This window comes from Bactrocera oleae, chromosome 5, assembly GCF_042242935.1.
Source record: "Bactrocera oleae isolate idBacOlea1 chromosome 5, idBacOlea1, whole genome shotgun sequence".
Lineage (NCBI taxonomy): Eukaryota > Metazoa > Arthropoda > Insecta > Diptera > Tephritidae > Bactrocera > Bactrocera oleae.
In genome coordinates this window covers 1,666,257-1,679,999 of record NC_091539.1, presented here as the reverse complement: position 1 = coordinate 1,679,999, position 13,743 = coordinate 1,666,257, and the positions used below count along the sequence as shown (strand labels likewise).

Sequence of the window (13,743 nt, the reverse complement as noted above, 5' to 3'; positions counted from 1 at the left end):
ATGGGCTGCAGAGCTAAATAGAAAAGTTACAATCTGCTATAAGAGTGTACGCCGATGATATTGATATCATTGGCCTTAACAAGCGCACCGTTAGTTCTGCTTTTTCCGGACTGCATAAGGAAGCAAAGTGTATGGGGCTGATTGTGAACGAGGACAAGACGAAATATCTCCTGCTATCAGACAAACACTCATCGCATTCATGACTTGGCTCACACGTCCCTGTTGACAGTCATAGCTTTGAAGTCCTAGATAATTTCGTTCATCTTGGAACCAGCATTAACACCAACAACAATCTAAGCCTTGAGTTCCAACTCAGAATGACTGTTGGCAACAGGTGCTACTTTGGACTGAGCCGGCAATAGAAAAGTAAAGTCCTCTCTCGACGAACAAAGCCCAAACTCTACAGATCCTTCTGGTGCGGAGGCATGGACAATGACAACAGCTGATGAGTCGGCGTTGGTGAGTTCGAGCGAAAGATTTTGCGAAAGATCATAGGTCATGTTGTCCGGATGAATGAGAACACCTCAGCTTTGAAAGTATTCGATTTAGTATTGTACCAGTCGGAGCAAGCAAAGGATTTAGCTCTGAAAATATTTGCGAATAGTGAGTATCGCAGCGAGGTAAAAGTTCCCAATGTTTTATTAAGGGTTCTGGGTATAACCTTTACTTTTATTTATTCACGTGACTAGAAATAGGAGCGTATGAAGAGTAGTGGAGAGTTTGCATTTTATTGTGCTAGGAGGTTCTTAAAATGATTATCCTTACTTTATCAAGAACACAATGTTTTTGCTGATTTTCGTAGAATTTGTCACTCAAAAACACTGTTTTCGAAAAATATTGTTAGCAACAAAAACAAACAGTACCTTTTTATAAAATTGGGGCACTTAAAGGTGGATTAAATTATGCTCAATTCACACACACAATTGGCACAAATTAAATTCAATTAAAGCAAATCCATTTAGTTTACAAAAATAAATAAATATTCCAAAATAACAACAAAAAAAACAACAAAACAATAAGCCAAAGCAAATGCAATTTGTGGCAAACAAAAGAGCTCAAATTCAAATTGCAAAAGCAAATAAATATGCGCTTGGAAAAAAGTGAGGGAGAGTGAACGCTGGCCGGCGGAGTAGATCTAGAAGTGCGGGAGGGGGGCATTAGACGTATGGCAACGCACGCATACAATGACAAGCGGCACTTTAAGGTGTCAAAAGTAGCGCAAATGGAGTGAATTACAATGTATAAATATGGCACAACAACAAAAAGTGAAAAAAATTGTAAAAAAAAAACAACAACAAGCTGAGAAGAAATAATAAAATCGCCCACAAATGAAATCAAATAAACAAAGGACATATGAAATTTGGTATTTTTAGTTGTGTATTAGTATTTGGTAGTGTGTGTGTGTGTGTAGGCATATCCTTTGCTATATATACATATCAATGTATTTACTACTTATTATAGTTATATATATATATATATATATTCTAGATATACATCTGTTTGTTTGTTGGTGTGTGCTGGCTCACCTTTCGCAACTAGAAGACACACCGTTAACGATAAGACTCCGTCGGTCGAATATCGAATATGCTGCGAATTCAAAGGCACAGCAGGTTCCCAGTGACTCTTTATTGTTTGGCCAAAGCATTCTTTGCAGCGATCGCCATATGCGAAAGGTTATTCCAAATCACTGACTGCGCGCCAATAAATGTGCACACATATATAATAAATATACATACATACGCATAAATACATATAAGACTGTGTGCACCGGCAAGGTGTTTGAGTCAAACAGATTTTTATGAATGAAATTTTAGTTTCTGTTTTTGTGTTGTTTTTGCACGCAAATAACAATTGTATGGACAATAAATTGAAGTTGTTGGACACTGCTGTTATACACGGTACTCGATATTCATTAATCAGCGTGCTCTCGGCTATCCTTAACTAAAGTGTATTGAGTGCGTCGGGCACAGCATGCGGAAGTTGTCGAGCGAAGTGTGTGCAGGGAAGTTAGTCTTTTATTGGTGGAAGTAGTTTATAAAGAGTAAAAATTTATGAAAACGCGGAAAAATTTGGTGAAAAAATTAGCAAATTTTTTTAAAAATATGCAGAAAAAAAAAAAAAAATAATAATAATTAAAAAATGTCAAAAAAGTTTGATTGTTTTTTTATTTTCAGAGTCTTTACATTTTTGTATTCATTTCATTTAGCTATATACATGTAGACTCTAAATTTTTCTGTTAGATCCTTAATATTTAATATAATTTAATATAGATATTTAAAGTTTGTTTTTTGTTTTCTCAATGGGTGCTTCTTTAATATTCATTGCGTTTTAAAGTTTATCCATTCTACTATTTTAAGTGAAAATTTGTTAAATTTATGGTATTTTAAAACACCGAGACGCCGGAAAGTAGACTACAACATATTATATAATTCAAAAATTAATTAAAATAGTTTTTTTTTGATAATAATTTCGAAAATATTTCTGTAAGTTATATTTGTATACCCTAAAAAGGACATGTTCGCCATGCATTTTGTAACATCCAGAGAGAAACGTCGGAGACCTATAAAGTATAATTAATTTAATATTTAATTTTTTCCTCCTTTTTAATTTTTATGATCTGATCTGATTTTTTTTTATTTATTCAAATTTCAGAAGAAAACTATTTGATCTAAATTTCTAAATTTCGTTTGTTTACTTTTGAAATATATTTCTATTTGGCGAAAAATCGAAATATTTTGCCCCTAGCCAACAAACACTTTAAAATATGTGCGTTTAATGTTTGTGTATGCTGCATTTTTCAACAAAAATAACCAAATACTACCGTTATATGCCAGCTTGGCTCTGCCAGCCAGTCAATCTGCTGAAATCTGCCAGAGAAAACAGTATTAGCCGAGATTAGCCGAAGGTAGATGTGACGATTAGGCCCACAAACCCAATTACAATTGCCCGGCGATATGAGGCACCGTTTATCCTCGTATCAATGCAATAATATCTTGTAGACAACAAAAACAACATGAATGACAGCATTTAACAAAAACAATATAAACAGCAAAAACAAAATATAATAGTTTTAACAATAATAGAGAATAACATTTCCAAACAACAAGCGTTTCGGCGTTGTATGAGTGTGTTTATGGGTGTGTGTGTGAATGTGACTATTTGCACTGACCGCGCACACAAAAACCAAGGCGGAACTAGAATTTCCAAGCGATTGCACATGTGTTGCAGCAATGCGTAAAAACCCAATCGCGAGCTCTAACATATGTTCAGCGCTGTATATATATATGTAATATGTATCTATATACAATTACATGTATATATGTGTGTGTGCGTGTTTGTATGCTACTAGCATATAGTGGCAACTACAACAACAAAGCGCAAAGTTGCACATAGCAAATGCATTGCCGCCACACTGACTCTCACGCATACAGCCGGAAATATACGTACGTGTGAGAGGCTGACTGTTGTACACTGTATGTGTATGTGTGACAAAGGTAAAGGCCTTGCGGATCACTGCTGATTGATGCTGCGCTTTCAATGCGAAGGTGACAAAGTGGACGTAATGCCGAGAAATATAATATTTACACAGCCACACATACACACATATGTACATACATAGATATTTGGCATACTTGTATATATGTCACATTTGCACTAGTGTTCGGGCTTTAGCGCTACTTTTTTGCCGGCTGATCCTTTGCAATAACAATGCCGTAACATTGGATTACGAAACATGCCACAAGACTATGCGCTCGCTCACAAAAATCATTAGCTGTGTCTGCGCATGCGTCTTCGGCTACTTCTTAAATGCAATTTCATTACGTTAAATCGGTTTTAGCCCACAAAATAATTGATTGATTTGCTGTTGCAGCGTGTGAAGCGAGAATTTTTTCTTTATTTGTGTGTGTGTGTATTCTTTGGCGAATTCTTCAGTTTTGACGATTGCTTTGACACGTAAATTGTTTTTACAGCAGTTTAAATAGTTGCCTATGCTCGCCTACAATGGCGCAGCTCGCTAAAGACGCTGCTTACAAGCGTTTGCTAAGACCCCATGCAAATCCTTTGTAGTCCTAACTTATTTATGTTTATCTTACGCACTTTGCTGTTGCATAAATGCCATTGATTGTCGCATGTTTTTGTGGGTTTTAATTAATTTTTGACAAGCTTGGCAAATTTGCGAGCATTTTTTAGGTCGTAGAATTCCTGGTATGCACTTGTGTGGATGTGTTGTCTTAAAAAGAAGTTGCCGAGTTTGCAGCTGAAACATTTTTGTTGACTAAATATATTTATATTTGTCGTGATTTTCGAAACTAGTGCAGACTTTTCTGAAACTAAGCTTGGCTGAGCCGTCTGTTGCCTAACAGGGCTATTGTGCAAGTCTACTGCGGCTTGCATTGAGCGTGAGACGGATTGTAGTTGTGGCAAATGTTAAAGATTCTTCTGACAATTAAAAAAAAAAATGATGCCGACAGCGATCTACTTGCGCTAAACAAATTTTGAAGCAGTAGTAAGGGCTGCTGGTCGCCAAAGCATGTCGAAAGTGGTGTCTCGGAGCGCGGGTTCTAATGAGTACAGAAGTTTTGTACGTCAGTTTATTACGTCAATTAACTTGCTTGCGGTATAAAATGTTAGCTGCTTGAATGACATTTTTCGATCCCGTGGTGCGTACTCTTGGTGGCTGTAGTTTCTCTATAGCTTTGGAAACGTGGTTGGTCGTACTTTGGAAGTTCAGATAAGCTGCGAAGTTCGCTTCACTCATTAAAAAGAACACAACGCCTATCATCACCAATTCAAGATCTTATTGTCTTATATGTAAACTCACTTGGATATGGATAGAGGTATGCACCGCGACCTATGTTCTATTGCGCCCTCCACTAAGTCACAACGAATCATCTAGCCCCAGCATATAGATGAACTCTAATATAATATAGATCTTATTATCTTACATGTGAACTCACTTTCTCTATGGTCTTCTCTGGCAGCTGTACATTGGAATTAACCTAACTGTTAGTTTTTACCAGTACTTGATAGTCATGTTTCTTCTCTCGTAGCAACCCAATTTAAGAACCATATGATAAGTGCTGCTAACGTAGATCTCATGATATTGACGCTGTAGTCAGTGTAGTAGCGTAGTCTTTCTTTTAAACCATCGTACCTTCCACAGTACTCCAACAGACATCATTGGCAGTTTGAATAGATTGTATTCAGGATTTGAAAGAAGTCTTTGGCATCAGTCCCTCCTCTTGCAAGCACTAAAGGGTAAGTTACTGGGAGCCCAAATTGTTTTCAGTTGGGTATTCCTGTGCTGGGACGAAAAAATATTTCTGGGAGCTCAAATTATTTTTAGTTAGGTATTCCCGTGTTGTGATGGAGAAATATCTCTTATAAACCAAGTTCCAGACGTTTCTACGCAATATTGCAATATTTACCGGCATACTTCCTCAGAAATATCTTAACTGGTTTACCTTATTCCTCAACTTCCATTATTGTAAGCTTGTTAGTCACACTCAGCTTCGCTACACACTTACCGCCATCCGCAGTGATGCTTATAATTATGTCACTTACACACACGTTCTTTCCAATCCTTTCGTAATGCCAATCACAAGTATTTGTCAATGCCGATTTGTTGCAGCTCAACAACAACTTCCGGCTTTAAATTTTTTATTACTTTACAACAAATACGCTGCATGTTAGCATGTCCACAAGAGTTTCCTGCTTCGAGACGCTTTGTCAGATTGAAGCGTCTATATTTGATGTAAGAGTGTGTGCGAGTATTAAACTCGCATCCGGTTGCGCGTAGAAATAAAATCACGCGGAAATCATTTAACTCATTTGTTGTCGATGACATTTTCGATTTCTTCTCCCGCTCCTTCTTCTTGCGCCACAGCGCAACTCTTTTTCCAACCGAGTCATTTCCTGCTCGCCTGCCGCTGATGCTTATTTATTGCGTTTTTATTGAGCAAATCGACAAAGTTGTTTGGCCGACAACGGACGACGTTGAACGAGGGTTGACTTAAGACTTTTTTCCGTTTCGCACAAGTTTCCTAAGCCGTCTTCCCGTCTCGCGCCTTTCCACCGCGCCTGTGCTAGTTTTGTTGACTTACTTCACGCTTCGTTCCTGACTTCTGTCTAATTCCTCTCCAACAGCATTTAAAATTCTCCACACTCATCAAGCTGAAGTATTTAAATCCGTCTTAATTTGCTGCATCCAAGACTCTCTTACACTGCTATTTCCTTTCTAAGGATTTAGCCTATGAATAATTTCAGCTCATTTTTCAATGTCACTCTTTTACTAGCGAAAACTTGTTTTGTTTGGTTTTTGGTCTTCACATAATTAGTTTATATTTATATTTACATATCGTACATATTGTGAAAACAATTAATCTGGCTTGATTTCAACGTTTTAACTTGTCAGTAGACGTATAAACTTTGCTCATTCAGCCTGCTTCTCACCGTTGACTTAGACCAGTCTCTCAGCGAAGATATGTGTGTATATACAAAAAAAAAAAGAAAGTGCGCTTAAACTAAACAGCTTTTTGGGTCTCAAGATCAATCTTGAGGCACATTCGAGTTGAGAACTAATTTTCTAACATTTCTCATAACGGATGACCAATTTCAGTGATAGAATGGCCGTCAGGGTTTAGCTGAGCCAAGAAGTGTTGGCCGAATGTTGTGATTTTTATTGCTAACGGAATTTTTCGATTGCGAAGAGCTTGGATACACATACTACCGAAATTGTCTTATGGCAAGTGGACGCTCCTCAGCATAAACTGAGCTAGTTTTATGGGAATCCGCGTTTTGCCGCTTTTGGAGCTAAAGAGCATACATGGAAACTGTTTAGCGTCTACTCAATGTAAGATCCGAACAAAGAAAAATTATTACACTTTAGACAAAATTTGTCAATACCGCCGGCTTTGACGGGTCAGTCATATAACTGAACCTCGGCGTAATATTTCTTTAGCTACTTTATAAAGAAGACTACGGTGTATATTTGGCGGTAGGTGCTGAACAACAACGGTCTTCGGTTGAATTTTGTTGGTTCTGAAATGTGTTTCGACCTTATTAAGTCTTATTGAGTTCTCGTTTTAATAGCGCCGTGATTTCAATTGTTCTGATTTGTTTGCTAAGCTTCAGCGCGAGCGGAGCCGTCGAATGCTATGCGAAATAACTCGAACAAGGATACAACTTTATGTATCTATAATCGTTTTGGAGAGTCCATGTTTCAAAGCGAGTTAATGGGTATGCTAGTGCAGAATTTCAAAAGAATCTACTTTTTTTCATATTTTCAAAGTTTGACTATTTAAGAATATGTCTACGAGAGGATTTTTGAAAATTTAAATTATTTTCGGAGATATAGAAATTTTACTGACCTGGCTCTAAACTGGTGCGGCTGGATCTAATCGAACAAAAGACTTTACGCGAAACTTTAAATACGTTTTTCTCAGACCAAACTTTATCAATACGCTACCTACGCTTTCTCGAGTTCTACTAGACCGATTTACTTGAAATATTCAGAGAATCTTCTTTATGGACCTCTCTCGAGTATGAACCCCCCCCTTTCCCAAATTTTAATTTTTAATATTTCTAAAAAATACGCGAAAATAAAACAAGGTAAAAAAAATTGTTTTATTTTTAAGCAGTCGCCATTTTTAAAATTTTTTTATTACTTATCACTAGTTCATACAATTGCGACATCATTGCAGATTGATACTCTTTTTTCATTTCAGATGTCTAGGAGCGTTGAAATCATGGGTATGCTCATGGCCAATTTTTTGAGACCCCTACTTCATCAGCTGCCAGTTTTTTAAATTTTTTAATTCTTTTTTATTGTTTTCTGTATTCTTGTAACTTTAATAAATAATCGATAAAAAATCGATACTAAAAATATTGATTGAATTTTTTGTACGCTACTTTAAAAATTATCTAAAATTCATATCTCCAGACTAGAATTCCCCCTTAACTTGGTGGACTGTTGGGTAGTTCTGGGAAGCACTTTTGTTTGCTTGGTAGATTCAGTTGCAATATAGTTTTTGTAACTATATCGATTAATTTTGACGTCTAAAATCATAGATATTTTCGATTTAACGCTGTCTTGTTCAAAAATAAGTCGCAATATCGACGTCGATTAAAACCGTGTCGCCATTCAGTTTATTGTCACTTTCGAAGTGATTTTTTTGTTTCCATTAGCTGAAATGTCATGTCAATTGGCATTTTCGCCGCCAATTCAATGTTTTGCTCGCACTTGTCGTCGAAGTGTGCCCAATTAAGCTTTGGAGAGGCAAAAAAAACTTCTTGTTCGATTTAGTTTTTATATTTATTTCGACTTTCTTATTGTATTATATATGTACTTTGCCGGCAAGTAAATTTTCAAAAATAAGAACAAACGCCGAAGTCTGAAACTGTATGCCGTGACTCGTTGCCACTTTGTTATTTGTGACTTAGTGCAATGAAATCTGAAGTTCGAAAAAATAATTTTATTGCCGAAAAAAGTCGTTGAAAATCTACGCATATACACACAGATATTTTAATAGACAGTAATATACAAGCATAGTGCGATAAATCAGTCGATTTCTTGGACTAAGTTGTAATGTTGGGTTACTAAAATAGGCTAATTGTAGCAGAATGCCGTTAAATCGGAAGGCTTAGAGCCAACAAACTCTTTGACGGTAGTTTTGAATATTATAAAGTTGAGCTAGCGCCAAGTAATTGGAAAAAAATTATAGCTTTACTATAGATATTTATTCTGCGTGTGACAACTGCTGGCGCTCTGCAGTCTCTGACCGGGAGTCATAAATCGGCTTTATTATTTACTCAGATGTCTGACAGCCCTTAACTCGTTGTGGTTGGGCTTTCAAATGCATATGGACTGTTTAAATGATTGTTAAACACAAGGAGCTAGCCAAGTAGTGTACGAACAGCTGTTAGTTGAGAGCCGCAGTGTTGTATTACAATTTCAAAAAGTCACTGATTTATTTAGCAGACCTCACTGTCGCAAATAAACTAATAAACAAGAAAAAACGTTAACTTCGGTTGCACCGATGCTATAATACCCTTCACAAATAAAGATAATCTGATTTGGAACGTTCAGTTTGTATGACAGCAATAAGCTATAGTGGTTCGTTCTGTACAATTTCCTCAGAGATTCCATAATTATCTTGGATAATGATTCGTTTCAAATTTCATGAAGATATCTCGTCAAATAAAAAAGTTTTCCATACAAGCACTTGATTTCGATTGTTCAGTTTGTATGCCAGCTATATGCTACAGTGGTCCGATATCGTCCATTCCGACAAACAAACAGCTTCTTAGTAAGCAAAGAACATGTGCAAAATTTCAGGTCGATAGCTTAAAAACTGTGGAACTAATTTGCATATATATAGACAGACGGACATGACTAAATCAGCTCAGTTCATCATGCTGATCATTTATGTATATATTTTATAGGTTCTCCAGAGTTTCCTTCTGGGTCCTACAAACTTCGTGACAAACTTAATTTATCCTGTGCAGGGTATAAAAACATATATCCAGTGAGTTTTGTGGCAAAGTGAGCCCATCACAAATTCTGTTTATTTGAAAATGAAGCACCACTCTGTGCGCCATTTATGGATTTATTTCATTTTTGTCGATTTTTGTTACATAAACTCTTTTCATTAACTTGCAACTTTTGCGGCAGTTGAACGCACTCGAGTGCGCTTCTTGTTGCCGCCTGCCTTTTGCGCTCCATGTCGCAGACGCAAGTTTATTAATCCTGGGAACTTGCACAAATGTTTTAGTTTGAAATTGTTGTTGTTTTTATTTTTGTTAATACTACTGTTATTTCAGCATTTGACACACATACCATGTTGTTGTTATTGCTTTAGTAAACAGTTTGCATGTTTTGTCTGCATTAAAAAGCGAAAAAGTTCGGCAGCAGCAGCGTGCAGTCGGAAATCGTGAAAAAAATTGTCATAAACTGCGCGCCTGTCAATCCAAAGGGGTCACAACTTTCGCCATACCTGCCTCTAACTAATTCTAGGGGGCGGCAAATAAACAGGTGCATACACACACGCACCCGCTGTTGGGTATTTAAATGACAGTTGCTTTTCGTTTTTTTTTTTCACGGCAGATTCGCGCTTTCTTCCGCTTCGTAACATGACGTGGCTGTCATTTAGCTGTCTACTTTCCCAATTTACCACTTTGTTGCTATTGTTTTTGCCTGCTCAACATTTAAATTGATATTTTCATATGTCAAGAGCGGCAGCTTTACCGTTAACTTCCTATTACATACTTTCTTTTTATGGCTTTGCTGTTGTTGTTGTGTTGTTATTGTTGCACTTCACTGTCACAACAGCCAACAAATGCGAACTAATGTGTTTTTGGGCGTGTGTGTGTGTGACCCCTGTATCCTCCGAGTCTGCTTGATATAGCCGGCGGGTCGCGGCGTGCACCTGCGCTTACTTCACTTCATTTCTTTGACATTATGACATTTAATATGTCCTTTGCTTTGCTTTTTTGTTATTTATATTATTTTCACTATTTTTCTTGAATTTATTTGCTTGTTACACTTTTCGAGTGTCATCATTGTCGCTTTATTATTATTTATTATGGGAAAATAACAATTCAAATGCAAGGAGCTCGCGTGAAATGTTTGGAGCGCGGTGAAGAGCCGTTAGTGTGCGCTTGTCAAACGAAAAGAAAGTCGAATTAATAAACCGATAGCGCCTTGAGGTTCGCTTGAGCACATGGCTCCCGATCTAAGCGAAGCTGCAGTCTACTCATAAAAAGGGGACTGGTATTCAATTTAGAGCTTGGAGCTCTGGCAGTGAGACTAATTTTTATAAGGTGGTCTTCCTTTTGAGGGCTTCCTCTTTGATTTTTTCTACACATCGCAAATTATGCTTATTGAGTTCTTGTTTTAATATAGTCGTGATTTGAATGCACCAAGGATTTATTTGGTGACGTTTTCATCAGATTTGTTTGCTATGCTTTAGAGCGTGCTGCGTCGTCGGATCCTATGCCAAAGCGAGTTCATTTGGCAGATTGGTAGGTACTTCTGGGAAAAACCACACTTCGCCCCGTATTGAGTCGGAAATAGGCTAAATTATTCAATCAGTAAGGTTTATGGCTAAACTCATGACCTCGGTATGTACTAGTGCTCCTTCTAATTAATATACGAAAGATGCCCACTCAGCTTCATACTTTTTCTATGAAAGAAAGTGTCGAAGAGTTTGTGCAACTGTTACTGAATACACTGAGAGCTCCACAGCTTATTTTAGACCTACATATATACATATAAATATATGTCTTCATGAAATTTTTTTCCCCCAGATATTGTGCTTCTTTGTTGAACAGTCTCTGATTTTTTTTTTGGTGAAAGTCAATGTTTTCACCTCGAATTCTGAAGTTTCGTATTTTATTTGTGAGATAGTATCATATAAAGTGTTCTTATCCCAGATTTTGTCTGTTTACAGCAATATTTCATAACTTGTTCTAAATGCTATAAAAAATTTAAATTCTAATGCAACGTTAAAGGGCCGACGGCAGTTTGTAGTGCCTCAATTTATGAAAATTTCTCTGAGCGCAGAGCTAGATGACATGATACTTGTATGCATTTGTCTTTCGCTATGTGTCAGTTGTATAAAGTTCTGTGTAAATACTCACTCATATTCATGTTTGTTGTATTCATACTCCGGTTGCATGCAATAATCCTGTTGATACACATTCGTGTTGGTGTAATAGCCGATGTAGTCATCGTAATAGCCGCAATTTGAATTGTAGTTGGCCATTTTGACGAGAGAAATGCGTTGGAAGTTTTATTTTGAGTTTTATTTTTATTTTCTAATATTTATAACTTGTAAACACTTTTTGCGGTGTTGGTGAACACTGTGTGAACTTTGTAGGCAGGATTCACGGCTCTCGGTTATTATATAATATAAGTAAAGGATTTTTAGACTGAATTTGTCAATTTCGTATAATTTTTAATAACCGCTATTTATTGCACTTTTTATTGTTTTATTTTATAAGTTTTGATTTAATTTGATTATGCCTTGGATTTTTTTAATTTACTGTAAAATAAAATTAATAAAATATAAATAAATGAAAATAAAATAGATTTAAATATTTTTGTTATTTAAATTTTAATTTTATGCAACGCGTATGTATTTTAAATACTTTGATCTGTGCTGTTTTTTGATATTCATTACTATTTGCTGAAAAAGTCTAGCACCACCATGCCACTTCTACCTAACCTAAACTAAACGCCGGTTAGGTTAGGCACTAGTTCTTCATACTTGTATTTCTTCAAATTTTTTTTAAAAATATTTTTATATTGCAATTTTTATTTATTAATTATATGTACTACAGAGAAATAGCAAATCAATATCAAGGCACAGACAGTCAGAAGCACTGTGTAAAAATTTATATATATGATAACTTCTATGAATCGTTTTATAATACCAATTTGACGAACGACTGCAACGGACAGCAACAACATGTGCACTACAGAGCCGTCTCTGTTGTAGTGGTGTTTAGGCGCTTGAAAACGATCACTTTTTAATTGTCCAATTAACAATTAATGAGGATGACACATAAGCGCCGGTGCGATTACTCTGCTAACCGTGTGGTATTATATATAATGTATATATGTATATATATATGTATGCATTCACGAGAATATATTATATACCAACGATATTTTTAATCAATATTTTTATTTTTTTTTTTATAATCGCCGTCGGCAACTCGAAACGTTGACCTTTTCCAAAAATATTTTTTTTTTGTTGGTCCGTATATATTTGAATTATTTTTAAGACACGCTATAAACTACCGAATTAAATATTTTTACGTTTAAAATTTTTTTTTCAATTTTAATTTCAATTTTTTATTTATATAAAATTTTATTTTTAAATAAATTTTTGTTTTTTAAATTTAAATTTGTAATGTAATGTATGTATTTGTTTTTTATTTTGCAAACACTTTAAACTTCCGTATAATTATTTTTAAGATTAGATAATTTTATTTTTATTTAAATTTTTTTATTTTAATTTCAATTTTGTATGTATTTGTTTTGTAAAGGCATTAAACTTCCGAATAAATTATTCTTAAGTTTAAATAATTTTGTTTATTAAGTTAAATATAATTCAAAAAATTTTTTTTAAATTTATTTTATTTACTTTTTTTTAATTTTAATTTTAAATGTATTTGTTTTTTTTTTTGGCAAATACTTTAAACTGCAATTATAAATCGGCCTAAACGCTGTCGCATAAAATTTATTTCGGTTTGCTTCGGTTTTATGTGTCACTGATAGTCCGTATTGGCTACCGTATAAACAATTTCTGTCAAGTTTCACATTATTTATTTTTGTTTCACTGTTTTACTAACAGTTTAAGGCGTATAATAAAGATTTGTCGGTCATAAATTTCCAGCGATGAAAACACGCATAAACTTTGGGCAGGGAGCCCAACGAGTCTTTAATTCTTTTCTAGTTTTAAAAATTTTAGAAAATTTTTTAAATAATTTTTTTTTGATTTTGAATATCTAGTAATGAATTAATTTTTGATATATTTTTAAGGTTAAATTTTAAATTTGTTAATTTTTTTTTTAACTTATGATTTTTTTTTGGATTTGATGTTTTTAACTATTTTTTTTTAAATTTTAGTGAAACATTTTTTTTATGCACCAATTAATTAAATTTTTATTAAATTGTGACATTTTAAATTATTTGATATAGTAATTTTTATGTTAAAATTTTTGTCCTTTTTAACT

The 13,743-nt window shown here is 35.0% G+C and overlaps 1 protein-coding gene and 1 long non-coding RNA gene across 5 annotated transcripts in view; one reads left to right on the top strand and one right to left on the bottom strand.

The window, feature by feature from the left end:
* The window catches only part of LOC118680296 (uncharacterized), a 93,524-nt gene that overhangs the window by 42,487 nt on the left and 37,294 nt on the right, over positions 1-13,743 (top strand). The window lies entirely within an intron of this gene.
* Positions 1-13,743, bottom strand: part of vnd (ventral nervous system defective) — a 35,347-nt gene that overhangs the window by 21,191 nt on the left and 413 nt on the right. For 2 of the 4 annotated variants that reach the window (XM_070110532.1, XM_070110533.1), the window contains exon 2: positions 11,641-12,044. In XM_070110532.1, the coding sequence (XP_069966633.1) occupies positions 11,641-11,765 (125 nt within the window). In that variant the 5' untranslated portion in view covers positions 11,766-12,044. Of the gene's footprint in view, positions 1-1,526; positions 1,661-11,640; positions 12,045-12,435; positions 12,853-13,743 lie in introns of those variants that run through there. The other 2 variants (XM_014242809.3, XM_070110534.1) reach the window with 2 other exon arrangements.